The following is a 22,167-nucleotide window of genomic DNA, read 5'->3' as shown; positions in this document are numbered from 1 at the left end:
TTCTACAAGGTGTTGGATTGTATCTACGTTTACAACATACCAACCGTTTACCAGACAGTCCTTTAACTGGCTGGGAAAGAGATTTTGCTCCGGGATCTGTTTTTCTAACATGTCCCATACATTCTCAATAGGGTTCAGATCGGGCTTTGTAGTGGCCATGGAAGTTGCTGTCATGCTCGCTGAGCTACTGTTAAATAATTCATACATGATGGATGGATAGTAGCATTGTCGTTCGTGAAACAACCGTCACCTACTGGAAGAAAGTCAACATTGCAGGATGAACATGATCGGCACCAACGTTCAGATATTTCTTGGGGGGATATCCAACCTTCTATCAATATCAAGGGACAGTTCTGTACCAAAAGAACATGCCCCCACCTCTATAGTAACAAGTTAAACAGATCTCAGTAGATCTGTTTAACTTGTTACTATAGTACAGACTTGGTGACCTGTTTCCAAATGTTTTTGTTAGCTTAGGAATACTATTTACAATTCCAGCAACAGTAGCTTCTGGAGAGAGAGAGGTCATTTAGCACACTTAAGTTAATTAAGAATTGATTAAGGTCTACAGTGTCTCAGGAACGTCTTGTGGATGTGGCCAGGCTAAGTATTGAATCAAACATTGTTAGAACAATTCATTTTCATGCTGTGATTCGAAATTCCCCCCCCCCCCAAAAAAAACAAAGCCAGGAAAGCGCTTTTGTAAAGTAAATGGTAAGTTAATCTACCTTTCTTTACTAATACTCATATCTCTGATTATCTGATCTGCGTTGCAATATAAAAGGATGTTTCAATGTGATTTCTTTCTCCTTATCTCTGTTGTAACATATACAAAGATGTTCAAATCAAATGTGCTTTCTTATCTCTGATCCTCTTTTATTTTATTTATATTTATCGTGGAGGGAGCATAAGAGCATAAGGTCTTAAATGCAGAAAATTAACAGATCGTTCCACTCCACCTCCCTCCCTCTCTCTCTCTCTCTCTCATCTTCCGTATTCTTTTTGACCTTACAGGCAAAAAAAACCATAGTGGATAAAAACAGAGTGACTAACGGAGAAGGGAAGGGGGCCCAAAAGAAACTTTACTCCCCCCCCGATAAAATTTCTCTTAGAGGCCGAGACAAGAGCGTACATATTTCCACTGTTAATCATCATCTGCAGTAGTGTACAAATTAATCCGAACAAGCTGAACTTCCGTCTTTTTTTTGTTTCAGTTCACAATGATTTTGATTTCTGTTTCTTATTTTCATCTTTGTTTTTAGTTTACTATTTTGACCGAGTCATGCATTAAATGCGTGTTTTAACTGTCTCTACGATGTTTATTAATAGTGTTGTGAATGTGAATGTCAGTGTAAACAAGTTGACATTTGTAGTGTTTTATTCATTTTGTATAGCTATAAAATAGATACATCTCCACAAAAGCATTCAAAAATATGCTCTTTCTCAGCACACATTCATACTCAAAGACAAATTGCTAATGAGTATGGTGTTGGTTTGGATTAGTGCTAATGCGATTTTAAAGAGGTTTAGGGAGACAGGTACCTTTTCTCCTGACAGAAAAGGAAAATGTGGGAGAAAAAGGAAAATTACACTTACTCAAGATCATTTACTACTTAGGAAAAGCAAAATGAATCCAAGATTGTCTGCTGTAGATTCAAATAGAGACTTGCAGCGGGATTAATGTTCAAATTCAAATTCAAATAGAGCTAGTGGGATTAATGTTTCTGACATGACAGTCCATTGAAGATTTGTTGGTAGCAGGGAGGACTGCCCACAGACCTAAAAAAGAAAGAACTGTTGACGAAGGCTATGCAGAACAGAGCCTCCATTAGGCAAAAGAGTACAAAGAGTGGATTGTTGAGAAGTGGAAGAAGGTCATATTCTCAAATGATAGCCATTTCTTTGTCCAGGAGACCGAGTACCCTATGTTCACAAATCAGCGGTTGAGAAGACTTCTCCTGCCCGCCTTCAACAAGCTTCTAAACACCCAGCTAAAAAGATGTTCTGGGGTTGTTTTACACATGACGGTCCAGGATCACTTGTGCCTGTTGACGGTACAATGAAAAGTGACCAATACATAAAAATATTAGAGAAAAGAGTAGTCCAAATCCAGAAAGCTAAAGAACTCATTTTCCAACAGAAACTCTCTCCATGGCACACTTCAAAAAAAAAAAAAATCACAACATTTAATGGCCAGGTAACTCTCCTGACATTAACCCAACAGAAAATTTGTGGAGCATAATGAAAAAGAGAATTGGAAAATTAAATTATGATACAATAGATAACTTAATACAACCCATTATAAAAGTATGGTTTCGAGATGTAAAAATAAGAAAAATGTGTTTTATGTTGGTAGAGTCCGCCTAAACGAATTAATAAACTTAAGAACAAAGGAGCACATATAAATTATTTGGTGAAGTTGGAGTTTAATTGTATACTTATTTTCTTGCGAAATTAAAATTTTCTTTAAAATGTGTGTTAAATTAATTTGTTTGTTATTGTACATTGATGACATTATGAAATAAAAGGGTATTCGGCCTTAGATCAACATCGGAAATGCTAATCTCAGTTCTTTACTTTATGCAGATATATCCTCTATAATATAAGATTGCAGGATTTCTTAATTAAACTGAATAACTGCTGACCCGTATAGATTTATTTGGCAGGAAATCAACAATAAAAAGACAAAGACTACGAAAATAGGCAGAAGCATTGCAAACAACAGCTGTATCCTAATGGGAAATCTGTATAAGAAATAAAACATTTCAGGTATTATTATTATTACATAACACCTCCAGAGAGTCCAAAGACTCATCGAGGGAGAACGCCTACTCTACAACTCTCTCTCTCCACCACTGAATCCATCAACTACAACGAACCGCAACTATCATCATCATCTCCAACAACGCCATCTACCGCCCAACATCACCACTAGTATTTTCAAAGACAATCACAAACATCCATGCCCACGGGGATTCGAATCCGCAGCCTTTTGGCTGGAGAGGGGATACGCTGACCACTCGGCTAACCAGGCCTTCATTAAAAACTGTATTTAGATACAGTTTTTAATGAAGATAACGAATTATGGAAATAGACTGCGGATTAAGCAAGTCTGGCACGGAATCAACGGAATAAAATAAATTTCTATGAAATTAGAGAGAAACAGCCAAAACATGAAGGTAGCAGTATATAAGACAGTGCTGAAACCAATCTTAACACAAAACTTAGAACTGCGTTAGAAATAAAACACTTGATCAAAAATAGAAGACCACAGATATGAGAATTCTGAGGAAAAATTAAGGATTCTGAGGAATGTGACTCTGTCACATTAAAAATGGAGATATTAGGAAAGAATTTGACATGGTTGACGTTAAATTGTGTGAGCATAGCTAATCTCAGATATCATTAGGAAAGGAGAGATTATCGAAGCAGATGTTTGATGCACGATGCCAGGAAAAAGACCTAGAGGATATGCAAAACTTAAGTGGATTGGTTCAGTAAAATGTGCTTTAGATAGAAGACCTAAATATAAGATAAGACAATACTTGAGTTCTGACAGATTACAGAATAATTTGGAGTAAAACTGTCGAATGAAAGTTAGTAATGATGTAAACTTTTCATATGATACTGTCCCTCTGGAAGGTACATATCTGGAATTTGATGACGACGATGATGACCCTATTCTGACGTGTCACTCAGAATGAATCAAGAGTAATTTCTTTTGCTATATAAAACCACAAACATTCGTAGTATTCCTTATGTAATCCAATGTAGTTTCAAATTAAGAAATAAAATAACGAAAATAAGCAATTCAGCGAATAGTTAGGTCTTATTGTTATTACTTAATCCAGCTGAAAAAATTCAGCTATTTCCTAAATTCATTGTAAAAGACTTGACTTACTCCATCGACTTTTGCAAAACTGCTTCATAGAAAGTTCGCAATGACTTGATGCACAGTCGATAACAACTGTCATAGCTTGGTTGGTATCGAGTAAGCTTTGGAAGCTATGGAAGCTAGTCGGTATCAGCTAATTACTAGAACGGCTTTTTAGTTGAAGGAGAATTAACCTATCTCATACGAAGGCAACAGCATTTTTTCCTTAAGGACTCTCAGGTCAGCCAGAGGACACACGAATTTCAGACTCACAACAAACTGGCCTCATAGCTTTGGTTACTTCTGCAATAATTCCAAACAGCAAAATCAATATTGACGATGAGATGCACTTTGTTGAAAGACTTGTGATAACACTTGAGCTGTAAGAAACACATAGAAGTCCTTTTCAAATGAAGGTGAGTTAACTAGTCTCCCACAGAAATATTAGAGCTTTCCTTTTGTAAACGGTAACGTCTCCAAAACACAGAAAAACCAGTCGTATAACGAAGTTTATAAAAACCTGTTATTAAGCTTTATATACCAAAAGGAAGACAAAATGCATATCACTTCTTTCAGACACGCACATTTTTATGGAAGTAATTTTTTTTCCCCAAAAAATATTACTATTCAATTATTTTATTGTTGCCAAATCATAAACTTTAGCTTCTTCCAAAAACGAATGCATCAATCAACTGTAGAGTGCACAACTTTAGGACACTCATATGAGCAAAGATTAAGGAACCCTGCCTTCAGTGTTTCGTTCACAAAGTCTTGAAACTGTCAGTAGCCCTGAACTCGAACCGTCGACCGGTTAGAGTTCAGTTTCTATACCAGCCGTCACCGGTGTTGACACTGGTGACGGCTGGTATAGAGACTGGCTGTGTACCATTTACCGAAGGAGAGAAAAAGTAGTTAGTTAAGACTAAAGAACTGAGTTCAGTTATTGGCATTATGGGCGAAGCCACTAAGGCTATGAGGCCAGAACTTTATGTTTCTTAATTACACGTGTCTATATTCTGAGCTGTTTGCCTGTTTTGCGAGATGAAAAACCCGAATTTCCAGAGAATGAAATCTTCTACGTTCGTATGAGACAGAACTAAGAATAGTATGTGCTCCCTTCGTAAAATAAAACACCTCAGGGAAATTAGATCATCTTGGGAGGAACGCTGAGGATGGGTATGTAAGTTCAGCTAGGATGTGCAGACAGACTAGTGACATAAGGTCAGTGAGTATGGTTATGAATCTGCTAAATGGGCGGACTGCACTTTGAGTTTGAGTATGTAGTGTGTGAGGAGAGAAAAGAGAAAGTCCGAACTGTCCAAGCAGACTGTAGATTTAAGAAAAAGAAAAAGCGAGGAGGTAACTTGTTATGCGTATATATTAATATTGGCAGCATAAAAATAAATTGTTGAGATTTTTGCTTTGTGAATATGCTTGGCCTAAAATTGTTGATATTAGTGAAACTTGGCTCTCAAAGTGAGAAATTGTAACCGGAATTGAGTACAAAAGATGTAGTATTTCTAAGCGAGACAGAAAAGATAGAAGAGAAAGGGGGAAATACTACTAATGATATATCAGATGATTTGAGACCGGTTAGGATAGAAACACACGAAAGCAATAATGGTAATAATTTCACGTGCTGCACTGAGTTTGAGCCTATCTTGTGTGAACTGGAGTCTAACAGGAAGACATGTATGATGGGCGTTGCAATAGATTTGGTAGTTCATTTGCTGGGGAAATACATCGCCAAATTACCTAGATGAGTACAAAACTAGTCCTTATTACAGGTAACTTAAATTATCTTAATATTAATTGGATATCAGAGAATACCCATGATATGAACAAAGGAAAATTTCTTGATCTGTTGAACTTTCTCAAGCAGCATGCATAAGAAGCAACTCAAGGGAAAAGAGTGTTAAATTTTATCACAGAGTCAAAAAGTGTCTCAGTTAGGGATGTGACTATTTTGCCAGCAGTTGGTTACCGTGATCACGCCTCACTGCTCTGGAAAATGGTCAACTATATGGATTTTCCAATCAGGACAGATTACATGCTAAACTAAAAATCTGGAAATTATGAAAACTCAGGAGAAATCTATCTTTAGTTCCTGGTATTAGTTGTTGAACGGGAAGGAGATCAACAGTTCATAGTAAACTTTGAAAAGAATGCTTAAATTATGTGGTAATTGAATGTATTCCTCATAGTTCGAAGCACAAATAGAATGGGAGTGAAATGGATGTGAAATCTCACTAAACAAGAGATGTGTAACAAGAAGCTGATGTGGAAGAAATACTTTAAGGAATAAGAGTAGAAAGTGTTAAGAAATATATAAACTCATCCAGAAACGTTACGAGTACTATACAGAAAGCTAAAGAGTATGCAAAGAAATTTGCTCCACAGGCTAAAGGCAACCCAAAAGAAGTTTATCGCTATACTACAAGTAAAAGAAATAATGCCTGTAAGAATAGTTTTACTGAATGCAGATGGTACCCCTAGTCTCGGAAACAGATGAGGTATTTCAAATAATGAGTGCATACTTCACCAGGATTTGTCAATCAGGTGGATGTAACATAGTCCACAGTACTACCACTACCTTGGATGAACAGATAGAACTGCACGAAGAGGTTCCAGAGCTCTAGAATCTGCTTCTCATGGACTATTGTGAGAATAAAGTTGCTAATTCTCATAATAATTCAGCAATTGGGACAGATGGAATATCAGCACGTGGGCTAAAGGAATGTTCAGCAGAGGTAGCTACCCTTGACATGTTTGTGTAATTTGGGCTTAGCACAGGAATGATCGCACAGTGATGGAAAGAAGGCATAATAATCCCATTGCTCAAGGTTGGTGCAAAGACTGATGTGTCTAACTATCGACTTATCAGTATCCCTGTCGTAATTGTAAAGCTTTTAGAGAAGTTGGTAAGCACTCGCATACAGAAATAGATGGACAAACAAAATATACTTTGCAAGGAATAGCATGGGTTTACTAAAGGGAGATCAGGTCTGAATAATTTGCTCATTTTTATAATAATCCTAGGGCTGAGTTGGACCAAGGGAATGGATACACTATAATACTGTTGGATTTTGATAAGGCACTGATAGGATACTACATGAAAGGCTGTTATATAAACTAGAGAATATGGATTGGAATATAAACTTTTGGTGTGGATAAGTAATGACTACTGGTGTACCCCAGGAATCAGTCCTTGAACCATTGTTGTTTACTCAGTACCAGTGGCGGCCGGTGAAAATTTAAAGTGGGGGTGCTGTATATACAAAAAAAAAACACTTCTTCCCCCTAATCAGTAAAATTCATTAATAAATAAATTAAATTTACATATTAAAAATTGCTTTATTAAAAATATTTCATTTTCACCACGAACAAACACCAGTATGAAAGTTTCGTATCAATAGCAATGACAAGCGCGAACGAATATCGGCGTTAGATCGCAGTGCATTTGTTTCGTGTAACGATAATTCAAAAAATATAATTCTTTTCATGTTTTCAACAGTGAGACTCGTCATAATTCAGCCTTGTATCTAGAACAAATAAATAATTATATGTTATTTTAACAAAATAAAATAAGATTTACAAAAAATAGTTCACCACTCACACGCACCAATAATAAACGTTTCATATTTCTCCATAGCGCAATTGGAAGAACAACGGTACATTGCGCCCTTCGATTGGAATAGGCCTAAGTTCGATTCTCGTCGCGACGGGAGGAATCTTTATCTGGACGATTTTAATCGAAGGTGAGTTAGCCGATCTCATACGGAAGTAGCAGGGTTTTTTCTACCGGAAACTCCGGTTTTTCATCCCGCATACAGACAAATCGGCCCTTCAGAACACACGCAGTTTACAGACACAAAAAAATACTAGTTGTGGTAGTGGTGGAGGTGGGAGGTAGATGGCGTTGATAGAGATGATTCGTAGTAGATGTTCGGTGTAGTGGTTGAGACAGTTGTAGGTGTCCTCCCGCGATGAGTCTTCGGACTCCTTGGAGGTGTCACGAATAATAATAATAATAATATCTCACAGAAATAACGCGCAGAAGCATACTAAAGATACACTGCCGTTTGAGCAATTACAGTTGGGAATGACGTAACGTGCAATGACACGCGCAAACGAATATCGGCGTTAGATTGCAGTGCATTTGTTTCGTAATCTAAAGCGTTAATAGAGCAATTCCAATTATTAACTATTCAATCAGTGTCGAAATATAAGCTGTAGCTTTTAACATGTTGTATTGCATTTATATAATGTTGTAAGCATTGTTATTATTTATAAACACAAACAAAATTTAATTTTTTCATTTTTTCCTTGGGGGTGCTGCAGTGTCGCAGTGCTTATGTACGGGCCGCGCTGATCTATACATTAATGATATTGGAAAGAGGCTGCCGGGATATCTTCAGTTTACTGATAATGCAAAGATAGACAGGATATTCAGAGATGCTTACAGAGTGAATAGGCTGGAAGTGTGGACAAACAATAATGGCTATCGATCCAATATTAGTGCAAAGTTATGCACTTTTGTGTGATGAGATATCTAACAGCATATTCTATTGTGTAAGATTATGCTTGGAGTAACTGACGAGGGTAGAGATATTGAAGTCATGGCGGATGTCACATACCAAAAAAAATTGCAAATATAACTCAGAGGATAACAGTGATGTTAAGGCGACCATTGACTTGTAAGGAGATGGAAGTAACTTTGCCTCTTTAGAAAGCATTTTTAATGACTGCACCTGTACTACAATATGCAGATTTGATCTTCTGGGTTCAAAATGGATAAAGAAGCTGTGGAAAGGTTGCAAAGAAGAGTTACAAAGATGATATTCGCTTATGGAATGTAGATTACAAGAATAAATTGAGAGAATGTGGACTAGATACTGGGAGTCACAAGAAAGTGGAGTGATATGATAGAGGTCTACAATCTTTTACAGGGCGTTATAAGATAATATCAGTTCATAAACTTTTTCATTATATGGAAGGTAAGGGAAGGACAAGGGGCAATATATCACCCTTGTCAAGGATGATAAACTTATCATCCTTGTATGATAAGTCAGTGTACACTTAAGAAAGGGCTAAAAGCTACATTTTTTCTCTCATAGAATCATGAACGAGATGAACAGTTTGCCTGGTGAAGTAGCGAGTGATCTAGTGTGAATGAATTTACAAAAAAGCTGTGACCTGGTATTGCATGATATATGGTCTCCCTATAATAATAATAATAATAATAATAATAATAATAATAATAATAATAATAATAATAATAATAATAATAATAATAATAATAATAATAATAACAACATAGGGTAATTCTAAACAGTACTTTTGTCATAAACTTTAAAAGTGCATTTTCACTACCAAAAAAGCTCAGAGGTCCCAATAAACATGGATTCAAAAGGTTCGTTTCTGAGATAGACCCATTTGTAGTAGAAGAATGGATGCCAACAATTACCACTGAGAATGATCATCGTTGCCAGCCACAGAGTTGCTGGGTTGCCTCATCATTATTGAGAGCTTGATCAGTCGAAAGTTCCTGTCTCATAGCAGAGCAGGTATGTTCAACACATCCCTGTAGTTCATAAGCATCCCTAGCCAAAGACTTCAAATAACCCATATATAAAAATCCACAAGATTTAGGTCTGGTGATAGAGGAAGCCCTGTAATTGGTCCAATATGTGTTATGATAATTGAAGATATCATCTTGAGTGAACACCGCCTACTCTGTGAAAAGTACCAGTGGACATCAGTATACATGAATGATCCTCCATGCAGTCTTTGTAGGGGTGTCTGCGATCATCCGTATGATAATGCATGGATTCCATGCTACCAGAAGCAGTATGTCTCCGTACTATGATAGTTCTTAGATATCCACCTTCATTTGGTGTGCAGATAGTGAGTTACACTCAAATAAATGGTGATGAAGAGTAGTGAACATGAAATTTAACGAAACATAATAAATTATAATGTGCAAATAGGAAAGCCACTTTATAAGCTTCATGTCTGCTTTATAATGGCACATCCATAATGAAAATACATATTACATCATTCAGTAAACGTGAACTTACCATCTACTTCAAAATACCGATATATGATTTAGAAGAAAGCAATGAAACTAATGGCAATTTCACTTGCTTAGGACAACCTTATTAGTGTGAATGCAAATCTAGGTATGCGTTGTGTGCAATTTTGTAATTTTGTTTAAAATCATCTGATTCATCGAGTTGCGTTAATCTGCTTTGCGTGTTATCATGCAGTGTTCTTCTTGCTGTATCTCGGAAATGCGACGTTTAAGCTCTCTCTCTCTCTCTCTCTCTCTCTCTCTCTCTCTCTCTCTCTCTCTCTACAAGAAAGAACAAGAAACTGGCAACTTACAAATCAGATTAATGCAACTCGATGAATTCGATGAGTTTAGACAATCAAAATTACATGCAAAATATGCCTAGAATTGCATTTAGTTTAACAGGTTTCAATAAGCATGGAACTATTCGAAAAACACTTCAAAAGTAACTAGAAGAGACGCACACATTCAATTAAAATATGTGATGGGAATACCTTTATTGAGCAGACTTTAGGCAGAAATGCGAATTTTCAGAACTGTAAATGGAGTGGCACGTCACCAGTTTATTAGAAATAAAATAACAAGAATCAGCTTATGAGTCAGCAATCTCTCTGATAACACGATAAATATCGTGTTATCAGAGAGACGTGTTATCAGGATTATTATTATCAAGATAATAATAATCCTGAGTCACATACATGGTGAAACCATGTATGTGACTCAGGATTATTATTATCTTGGCTATTATTAGGTGAACCTTCAAGGAGTTCAAGGACTTATCATTGGAGTGCACATTATTTCATTACACGACTCATCATCTCCTCTATACAATCCTCTAGCTACACAACAACACTACATTCATCAACACACAATCCCATTTACTCCACCAATAGTATTTTTGTCTGTAAATTGGGTGTTTCTGACTGCCGATTTGCCTGTATGCGGGATGAAAAATCTGCTTTTCAGGGAGGAAAAACCTGCTGCTTCCTTATGAGATCGGCTAATTCACCTTCAGTTGAAAAACCCATATAAAGATCCCTCTCGTAAGAATCCAACTCAAGTGTTTTCCAGTCAAAGGGTGCAATGTTCAGTTATTCTTCCAACTGCCGGATATATATACTGTATATATATCCGGTAACAGTCATTAAAACTTTTTCATCATATATATGTATATATATATATAGTAAGAAAGAATTCTTTATTTAATTAAGTGGCAAGTAAGAGGCCACTGAATGACCACTTTAAAGGGTATATCATACAAGTGAGGTTAATGCTGTGACATATGTTATAGAGACATCTGGGAAGAGAGGTGGATGAACTGGAGGTTCTTAGCATATTGAAGATTCTCAATGTAAATACAGCTGTGGGATTAAATGGGATATCAGCTCACCTTTTTTGCAAGAACATGCAAGGGAACTAACTGGTAATGCCTCTGACTAGGTCCTTTAAGCTGAGACTTAAATTAAAGTCTCAGCTCTGGTAAAGTTCCAAGGGAGTGGGGAGAGGGGAAAAATAGTTCCCACTAGCAAATTATACATCAATCAGTATATCAGGAGTGCTGATAAAAGTACTGGAAAAATTGGTCGAAAAGTGAATTCAAGAATGGGTGGATAAGAAGTTATTACTTTATGAGGAGCAACATGGCTTTGTGAAAGGTCGTTTTACTAAGAGTATGAACGACCCTTCACAAAACCATGCCTTAGTAATTTGCTAAATTTTATAATAGAGTGACAGCTGAGTTGGATAACAGGAATGGGTATAAGATGATGCAACAAATGGAACTCTGCTACAAAATTAGAAGAAATTGGTATGGATATGACACTGTATATGTATCATATCCATTACTGGACAGATATCAGAAAGTGGCATATGGAGGAACACGATCCAGGCAAAAGCTGGTGACTGGTGAAGTGCTAAGGCTCAGTGCTTGGATCACTACTTTTTATTTGTACATAAATGATATAGGATATAACCTGAAATAGAATATTCAGTTGTATGCTGATGATGAAAAATTAGGTACAGTAAATATGAATCAAGTCTATGTGCAGAGCTTGCAGACTGTTAAATAGGCTCTCAATATGGGCCAAAGTTAATGGACATCAGTATAATGTGGAGAAATGTGAAGATAAATAAATTATGCATTTGGGGATTTTGGGATAAATCGATTACAAGCTGTGTACCACATTGATCAAATTCTATTCTAAGAAATAGATGACGCCAGGAGTTTATGGATGGTGATAGATAGAGAGTTGAAGTTTAGAGGACATATTGCCAAGGTAGCTGATAAGATTACTTAGCTATCGAAGAACGCACTATCAAGTAGAATTAAGGAAGTTGTTATTCCTCTTTATAAGGCCTTGATAACTCCACATCTGGATTACTGTGCTCAGGTCTGTCTTCTGGGTTTCTTGGGAACGAGGATTCAGTGGCGAGCGACCAAGATGGTGAGCGGCCTGTGGAACGTTTATTATGATGACAGATTGAATGTGTGGGTGTGAATTGTAGAAGTCGGTTAATAAACGAAAAAGATGGATTATGATGGAAATATCTAAGTTTTTATATGATTGATGCAGGGAAAATGTTTCAGTACTTGACTATTAGAGTACAGAACAAGAGGTCATACCTGGATGTTCAGTGAAAGTGTGGCTAGTAAGCGCATGAGTGCTAAATTTTTCGGTTGGAGAGTTGTGAATGAATAGAATTGGTTGCCAGAGTCCGTTGTGAGTCCTTTGTCTGTTAATAGTTTCAAGGATAGGTGTGAGGGATTATGTGGATAGTTTGAGTCTTCGGACTGCAATGAGGTGCCTGTACAACAACAGCAATAATAATTTTTTTTTTTTTTATAGTTTATTATCTCTCAAATAATTACATGAATATACTAATATTTAGGCAACAATGCATCTTTTTCTTGCAAAATGGTTCAGTAAGAATTATAATTACTCTTAATATCATTATTATTTGCAGAAATTTTCATTGACACAAGAGTAAAGTGTATTATTACCATTAATAATAATCATAGTAATCGTGTTTATTATTAATGACTCACAAGTTAAACAATATTACTTATGTTGCAGTTCACATAATGATAATTTTTTTAATTTAAATTGTAAATTAAATATATAATTTTAAACTTAAATATATAACTGAAGTATTACTATCACATTTTCTGTTTACTACTAGAATTCATTACAGAATGTTAAGTGAATAATGTTAGATAAATACTGCTACTGGGATGTAACTCAACTGCACCCTCGAAGCTTTGTAATTAGCTTATCTGAGAGTGATACTGGTTATATATAGATATATTTGTTATTGATTTGGTTACTGTGTTGGAAGTAGGCAGATCTTTGGGAGGTCAAATGAATGATCTGAAAGGTCGGATCAAAGTGAAATTGCCGATATATCCTGTGTTATTGCATCTGTCTTGATGGTTCACGTTCTTTTTTTATTGTGGGCTTCTTTTTGAACTATTTAGGAGGCTTTTTTCTTCACAGTGGCAGCCTTTCTATGTCTTCTGTGCTTTTAATTTGTATCGCTTTGAAGTTTGTGACTTCCTTATGAATATCTTGGCATCTCTGGTCCACAAAAATTGGTAATTTTTTTCCATTTTTGCTTTTCTTGTTTGGTACAACAGATTCTGGTTGAATGGTGTTAAATATTCGGATAGGAAGATTGGTGTATTGTCTTGCTGTGCGTTCATGTCCTTGGCAACTGGTTTTTTCTGCCTGCAGACGAATTATGACTGGTGCAGGTCGTGGGAAGCCTTGGTTTTTGCTCTTCCTAGGAATCCGATTTACGGTCTGAATGTCGTTAAGCTGTAGGGGAATATCAATTACATGGCCAAATTTTAATAATAATAATAATAATAATAATAATAATAATAATAATAATAATAATAATAATAATAATAATAATAATAATAATAATAATAATAATAATAATAATAATAATAATAATAATAATAATAATAATAATAATAATAATAATAATAATAATAATTATTATTATTATTATTATTATTATTATTATTATTATTATTATTATTATTACGGGCAGCTCCAAGAAGTCTTTAGACTCATCGAGGGAGACCCAACATCATGTCAAGAACAACTATTCAACATTCACACAGTATCTCTCATACTTCACCTTGAACTCATTTACAGTCGGGGCACCCACAACAGACTCTGGCAGCTAATTCCACTCATTTACCACTCTCCAAGTAAAAAACCTAGCTGTAACACCCTTGCTAACCACACTCTTACCAAGCTTCCATGGATGGTCCCTAGTCCTCCTACCAGTCCTATTCTCAAAAATATCTTCTGAATTAATCTTATAGAAACCCTTCAGTAATTTGAATGTCTCAATCATATCACCCCTTTTCTGCCTATCAACCAATTTCTGCAGCCCACAAATCTTCAACCTGTTCTCATAAGGTTCATTCAATAGTCCTGCTATTATCTTGGTCACTCGTCTCTGGATCCTCTCCACCTCCTTCCCATCAATAATGTACATTAAAGTGAATAATATTAATAACAATATGGTTTCACCTGAATTAATTAGCTAAAAATCACAATAATTTATCTATTTTATCAATCTGTTTTCTTGGGGAGGGAAAAGTTCGTCTTATCTTTGTTATACTGTGCTTCATTCTCATTGAACTAGTAAATAAAATACTGTAGTGACTTTTTTTTTTTTTTGATAGGTGGCGGTAATGGTCTAGTTGTAAACAGTAATGGAAGACAGTGGTTTCTACGGGCCGGTGTTGCCACCAGGTTATTGTATATTTCTTACATTGTATATTTGCTTGCTTTTCTTTTATTTATTTGTAGAATGTAATCCCCCCATAATTTATAATCTGTTTATACTAACTAGGGTTGTAGTCTGGGTCCCTCCTGATATATATCAAGATATTTTCAATTCTTAAATGTATAACCTTACCATTTCATCAAAATGACTTTTATGACTTTTACTTTCTTATTGTATATAAATCGGTTTTGTATTTATGTATGAATTTAAATTTTACTTAATTAGATCAGAGATAATTAACCAGATCATGTTTTTCGTCCAATACTTATGAAGCATGAAACCCATACTACTAACAAATTCAGTATATTGTAACATAATTTTTGGAATGGGGAGGAGTTCTGTTTTCATGTATTATTGTTATTTTTTAAAATTAAATTACTTTATCAGACTTTATAATTTTTATATATGAAATGCCTGCAGAGTTGTGACTTGAAAAGCTTTATTATTGCGTGACACATCCTTGGGGGGGAGGGGGGAGGCAAGGATTAATCACAGGAGGAATGTTACACCAGTGTTTCATAAACCAGAATAGACTAGAACTATACAAAAACTTAGGAGTTCCCCAAACGACATACTTGTATTAGATATAATTTGAAAAAAAGAAAAAAAACCTCAGTGCTGGGAGAAAATACTTTTTTTATTATTATTATTATTTTACTGACATTTCTGGAAGAACAGTTTTATGCTACTTTATTATTTGTAATATTGAGTACCACGTTTTCTTAATTAAAATATTTTGCAGATAATGGTTTATTGTCATAATTCTTTTCCGATTATTTTTATAAAAATTTCCATAGGGTCAGCAACAATATATATAATTCTGCACTCAAAAAAAAAAAGTTTAAGAAATACTTTTCTACACCACACAGCTCACTCTCCTACACTACATAATCCATGTGTTACATATTCCATGAGCCATTCTATCACCACGCCATCTAATATTATCTTATTTATATGCTTGATGAAAATCCCAAGTTTCTGGTAAGGAAAAACCACACTACTTCTGTATGAGATTGGCTAACTCACATTCAATTGAAAAACTCTGTACAGTAAACCCTCGATTTAACGGACAAAATTGCCAGTCCATATGTCACGTGAAAATTAACACTTTCCTGTTATTTTTAACAAATTGGCGAATAGGCCATATGTTGGAAAAACACTACAGTAATTTAGCTGACATAAATGAGTCACTGCTCATAAAACATGTTCAGCGAATGATTAGGACGTGATCATGCTAATCACATTGTAATTGGTTCTTTTGTCGTGTGCCGTGACTTTCTGCAGCAGTTTTATTACACACATTTTCATAATTTTATGGAGTTAATTATAAAAAACCAGCAGAATTCAAAAGTTCAAAAAAAACTCGATAGTTTTTTCAAAGCAGGATTACCTAAACCAACCGCCTCAATATTTAACATTAACTTCACATTAACTTATCTAAAATTGTGCGTGAAACAATTTTTTTTTGTTATTACAGTGCTAATTGCAGTATAATGTTACAGATATTTTTATTTTAAAAAATTTGTGATTTCACAGATCCTTAGCCCCTATTAGTTTGTTAAATCGAGGGTTTACTGTATATAGATTTTTCTCATTGTGACAAAAATTGAACTCCAGTCTTTTCCAGCTGAATGGGGCATTGTTCCATCTTTCTTTGAACTTTGCTGTTGTTGTGAAAGAAATCACATGCAAGGAAGAGCACTTAAGGCATCAACAGACAGTCCCAAAAGTTAATTATGTGCATCTTTTTTTTGGAAATAAAATACTTGAATGCTAATGTTGATAAAAACTTAATTTCCTTCATATACAGAAATATACTACTGATTCCTAAGCACATCTTTATTGTATTCATTTCTCATGTTGTAAATAAACCAGGAAAGTGATATTTCTCCAACTTTTTTGGTATATACTTTATGTTTCTGTATATTCTGAATACAATAAAATGAAATGTATGCTTTTAAATTGTAACGAAAAACAAACTGACAACTGAAAGGAAATTTCCACAGAAGAAATGGTCATGTGATCCTATTGAAGTCTCTCAAAGTTTCACATAGAAATTCATTACTGTCTTTTAGCAGTTTATATTTGAATATTACAGAGAAGCAGAATATAGTGGGTAATTAATTCTTTCCATGTACAAAAAAATCTTACATTGACTAATGTAAGATTTAAAAAGAGAATAGGATTAAATTTTTCAAATACAGAGTTGGTAAACAAATTGAAGAAAAAAAAAAGCTGCTACTGCTTTCTAATACTCAAAGGAAGTAGGCAAGGCTATTTAGCCCTAACTTTTGGAAAACTAGTGGGCAGCTAGTCTACTCCTAACCAGTTACAGAATATCTGGAAAAACTAGTGATTTTAATTGGCTACTAGGGAAGAGAATATGGCAAGTAGTTACTATTATCTTGTGGTTCATAACAATATATTGTCTAAAATAGTGTAAGTTCTGCTGTCAATGTTCTTGAATTTATGGGATTGAAAACTGGAGTTTCCAGGAAGGGGGGGGGGTCTATTTTCCTATACAAAAAATCAAATAACTTTGGGAACTGGTTGAGGAAAGACTTCAAAAAGGCTTCTTTAGTCAGTAATTAGAATCAAACTTAAAACTCTTTCTTCAGATGGCCTGGCATTATAGATGCTAATAAATGCCATTTCCACAGACCTTAAATTGCTGAGAAAGATAACTCATAACAGAAAATAAATAAGTTTTTTATTGCAAAGAATTAAAATTTGAAAAATACTTATAATTAAATTTTGAACATATTTAAAGCAGTAATTTTTGTGTTTCGTGTAAACAAGTCGGAGAAAACCAATTGACTAAAATATGAGTTTAATTTTTAACATGTCAGACACCAAAACACAAGAGCCATAAATAGAAATTTGTATCTTACTATGAAATGATTTAACTTATGTTCCTTCAGCATATATTCACAGCATTGAAAGTGTTTTTTTTTTTTCACTTGGTTATACTATAAATGAAAGATGCCAGAAAATTTTATTCTTGGTTTCATTCTTTATCCAAGTGTAAACAAACAAAGTTCATGTGAAGTATCTTCACCACTGGGCTACTTGTATATAGAGGCTAATGACTTCACATCAATTGCCTTAATATCCCATAATGCAAGGCACACATCCTTACAGACATGTACAATGCTATATATTATGAAAAGGGCCACTACCCAGACTGGTTACAATTACCAGTTATAATTTCTTGCATCTTTAATTTATCTATTCACATTATAACATATTTTTATTAGTATTAAATCAGTGATGTTCTTTTAAGTTAGTAACATCAAATGACAGTCACAAAATACTTTGTGTGTAAAAAGTCATAATATCCAATTGGTTGTACAATTTAATTCCAGATAATACTTGAGCATTGAGAATGTTTGATGTGATAATGAGCACATGTGCAAATTTTTTGATATGGTTAATTTGACTCTGCTGTTTTAGCATGATTCATTTGATGACATCAAGTCAATAAATTTAAAATGCCCATTACTGTTTTTTTTTGCAATATTATATTAGCATTACATTACAGCATGTCCCACTACAACAGTGGATCCGTTGTTTAACAGATCCATCATTGTAATGTGTTATGTCATTGTTTTTCTTATATAAATTATACTTCTATTATTTCCTTTTATGCCAACTAAGAGTGAGATCTTTAATCTATCTCTCTGGGATCATTTCCTTTTCGAACTCTGACAAAACTTGTTTGTTTGAGCTGCGCCAGTCAGAGTTCTAGGACAGAAGAATTCTTGCCTCAGAGAAACCTCCCAGAGTTTTAGATCTTGTTAAAGTTTAAAGCGTCTGTAGAAATCTTAGCTTGCATTCATCGCCTTATTACGCTAAAATTCCCTTATCTTCCCCTTATGCATAGGTTCAAACTTTTATGAGTGGTAAAATTAGTCTCATGCTCAGGCTTACATAGCAAAACATGTTTATTAAGAATCTAAAGAGCTTACAAATAGGTTTAAACATATCAAAAGCATATCACATTATCATTACTAAATCAATTGACAAACAATGAAAGAACACTCTAATTAATGAACATACAACTCATATCCTTAGGTGAAATAAATAAATAAATACGCACTTAGCATAAAATACAAGTTCATAATTCCTAACTTCAATTGCCAACATAGGCCACTCCACATTAATTAGGTTTCACACAAAATCTTAAATCTTCAGACTACCAGTCCAGTTTGGAACTAACAAATCACTAAACACATTAATCACTCAAAAGTTCTGACTAACCTGACCGCTTTCCAGAGGGATCCTTCCGCTGTCTCATCCCGTTAAAAACCTTTACCGATGGCCCGAATTGATGGACACTGTCATCTCGTGTACAGCTCGTCTGATACTAGTCAGTTAGCAACGGGGAAGGGCCTGCCATCGGTCATCGTAGAGCTTCCTTCCACTGGTCAGCATCGTAGCTCCGAACGAGAATGAGAGCAGGAAAAAAAAAATGGAGGCTGAAACCCATGCGAACCTGCATTTATTCTCTCTCATTGTGCCCTCTTTTAGTTACAGAAATTTCTGATGTCACCTTCCTATTTGCCCTCACATTATCACATCACAATTCTTCTCCTTGAAGAGCGCTCTTTTTGTAGAACGTGAGTTCGATTCGTTTGTTCCATGAATGCTTTCGCCTCGGGTGTTACGCTATCATAGGTAACTCACACGTGACCTTTGTTAGCATTTTGACATACATTTTGCATAGAGTATATTTTAATCACTAATGCTTTTAAACAAGAAATTTCTATTTAGACAGACAAAATTCTCCTTATTACTTCCTTTAAGGTAAAATCAAATATGTTCTCTTTTTACAATTTGTTTTCTTCACTAATAGTACAAGTATTTCTTGGTCAGTATTGTATTCTTGTCAAATCTTCAATGAATGAATGATCCTTTTGATGAAAAGGTCCTCATTCAAGATTTAACAAAGCCCCCCCCCTTTTGCTAAAAAATTTTTTCTCTAAGTTTTCCCTCACTTCTCTGGAGATGACTCTTCCATTTTGTCTAGGCCATTAATGCTTATCTTAATGAGGGTGGGCGCAAAGTTTCTTTGCAAACTGATCCTCCTTCTCCCCTCTGATGCTTCTAAGTTAGCTCATCTTCGTGGTTTATGTCTGAGGAATCTCTGTGCCTGATATATCTAGGAAGATATTCACTCGAGGAAGGTTGTCCCTCCTCCCTTTTGATGCTTCCTCTCCTTAATGAGTGTGCCCTGGAGTAGGTTCTGATTTTGTTTTCCTGGTAACTTCCTCTTTCTCTTGGTCCCTCTCTTTTTCCCAGATGTTCTTGAGTGAATCTCCCAAGCAAACCAGCCTATTCAATCTGCATTTGTATTGTTTCAGTCAGTCGGAATACACGATTATAGTTTTTCCTTGTCGTGCCCTTTCTCTAATCCTGAAAGTTACCAGAGATAGCTTCTCAAGAATTTCAAAGGGTCCCGCACACCCCTTCCAAACTTCCCCCCTTTTTTTTCCTTCCAGAGTTCTGTTCTAATAGGACCAAGTTTCCCTGCTTCAGATCCTTGTAGTTTCTTATCTTGTTAGTGTATGACCTGGCACGTCGGGAACACGTGTTGCTAGATTCAGCTACCAGTTTGTGCACTAATATGTTTTCCCTGATGAGATTATTCAGATACTCGTCTATATCTGGGAACCCAGTGCTAGCCTTGGAACTTCTGAAATCATTGGGGAATAAAGGCTTGAAACTGTAGAGCACAACTGCAGGGGGCCTCCTTGGTGGTAGCATGGAGGGCAGTCCTGCATGCAAAGAGGATGTGTGCGAGGTGAGTGTCCCAGTCTGATACCCGCCCCTCTGATAGCTTAGAGAGAGTGAGTTTCAAGGTCCGGTTCATTTTTTCGCACATGCCATTCCCTTGAGGATGGTATGGGGAAGTAAATAGCTTCTTTATCCCCAATAACTTGCAGAGTTGCAGCATCACCTCAGCAGTGAAATTGATGCCCTGCTCTGATAAGAGGGTTTGGAGCGTTCCATATCTTGATAATACCAGCTTGAACAATTTGTTTGCTACGGTTTTATTCATCTGATCCTTCATGGCTGTGGCTTCAGGAAACCTTGAGAGCATGTCGATTATGACAAGTATATACCTATTCCCCTTCGAGGAGGTGGGAAGTGGCCCCACAATGTCCATAGCCACAGCTTGAAAGGGACGTGAGGGGAGCAGGAAAGGCTAAAGAGGGGGGCCTTGTCAGAGATGGTAGATTTCTGTTGGCATAAGTGGCACGAAGACACATAATCCGTCACCTTTTTCCATGTCCTATGAATACCCTGATGTCCGGCTAGGTCCGAATCATGAAGTGTGTATAGCACCCAAAGAATCATGCCTACGGAACAAGAATTTTTTCTTTCCATCTTCCCATGATGTCTTGTTTGGACAACAAAAGACCGTCATTATCCATGTGTATGGTATCATAGAATACTTGATTGTGCAAGAGGCTTTCCCCATTTGATAACCTTTTGTGCCCCCCCCCCCCCCAACATTGGATCTAATTTCTGGGCCTCGATTATCTCTTGTCTTCCCCAGGTCAGAAACTGGAGGGGTAGGGGCTCCTTTTCCTTATTCCCTTCGATCACTAGTATGGGGTTGATGACCTCCCTAATTGCACAGGAGTCCTCCTCCGGATTCAGATCTAGAGACCTGGACAGGTAGTCGGCCACTACATTCGACTTCCCTGGAATATAGTTTATCTTGACATCGAACACCTGCATTTCTAGGGAGCAGCGCACAATCCTTTGATTCTTGTCCTTCATAGATGAGATGAAGGATAAAGGCTTGTGGTCAGATCTTAGGATGATGTTGTCCCAGTAGTATGTACCGAAATTTTCTAAGGCTGTACACAATTGCCAGAGCCTCTTTTTCAATTACAGAATAATTCCTTTCGGAGGGAGATAGCCTTCTGCTAAATGAAAGCAGTTGGTTTGAAAACTCCCTCTGCTTGCTCTAGTACACCAGCAATAGTGTCCTTGGAGGCATCAGCGGCAAGGAAGAATGTTTGCTCGAGCTTAGGATATGTGAGCACTGGCGACATGGTCAAAGCCAGGTTTTCAGAGCTTGGTAAGCACTCTGCTGCTCTCCCCCATGAAAATTTCATCCCCTTTCTTGTCAGCCTTACCATGGGTTTTATTAGCTTGGAACATTCGGGAATAAATTTCCGATAAAAGTTTACAATTCCCAGATATCTTCTAACCTGTCTTACTGTGGAAGGGGACTTTGCTCTCAATATGGAAGTCATATTATCCTTGGAGGGGATTATCCCTGCTTCGTTTACCACGTCCCAGGTATTCAACCTCCTTCAAAAAGAATTTACATTTTGAACACTTCAGTGATAGATTGGCCCTGCTTAGTCTGTCCAGAACCTTCACTGAAACTTCCTTG

At 36.0% G+C, this 22,167-nt stretch overlaps 2 protein-coding genes across 2 annotated transcripts in view; one reads left to right on the top strand and one right to left on the bottom strand.

Annotated features, from left to right (window-relative positions):
• The window catches only part of LOC150094979 (cuticle protein 14-like), a 68,701-nt gene extending 58,551 nt beyond the window's left edge, over positions 1-10,150 (bottom strand). Inside the window, exon 1 of the mRNA XM_090411459.1 lies at positions 9,955-10,150. Within this exon, the coding sequence (XP_090267585.1) occupies positions 9,955-9,957 (3 nt within the window). The 5' untranslated portion in view covers positions 9,958-10,150. The remainder of the gene's footprint in view (positions 1-9,954) is intronic.
• Positions 10,151-14,679: 4,529 nt separating this feature from the next.
• Positions 14,680-22,167, top strand: part of LOC150094978 (GPALPP motifs-containing protein 1) — an 80,207-nt gene continuing 72,719 nt past the window's right edge. Inside the window, exon 1 of the mRNA XM_090411162.1 lies at positions 14,680-14,719. Coding sequence (XP_090267288.1) covers positions 14,680-14,719 — 40 coding nt within the window. The remainder of the gene's footprint in view (positions 14,720-22,167) is intronic.

This window comes from Typopeltis vanoorti, chromosome 21, assembly GCF_054136105.1.
Source record: "Typopeltis vanoorti isolate ZY-2024b chromosome 21, IOZ_Tvanoo_1.0, whole genome shotgun sequence".
NCBI classification, from domain to species: domain Eukaryota; kingdom Metazoa; phylum Arthropoda; class Arachnida; order Uropygi; family Thelyphonidae; genus Typopeltis; species Typopeltis vanoorti.
This window is presented reverse-complemented; position numbering and strand designations above follow the sequence as displayed.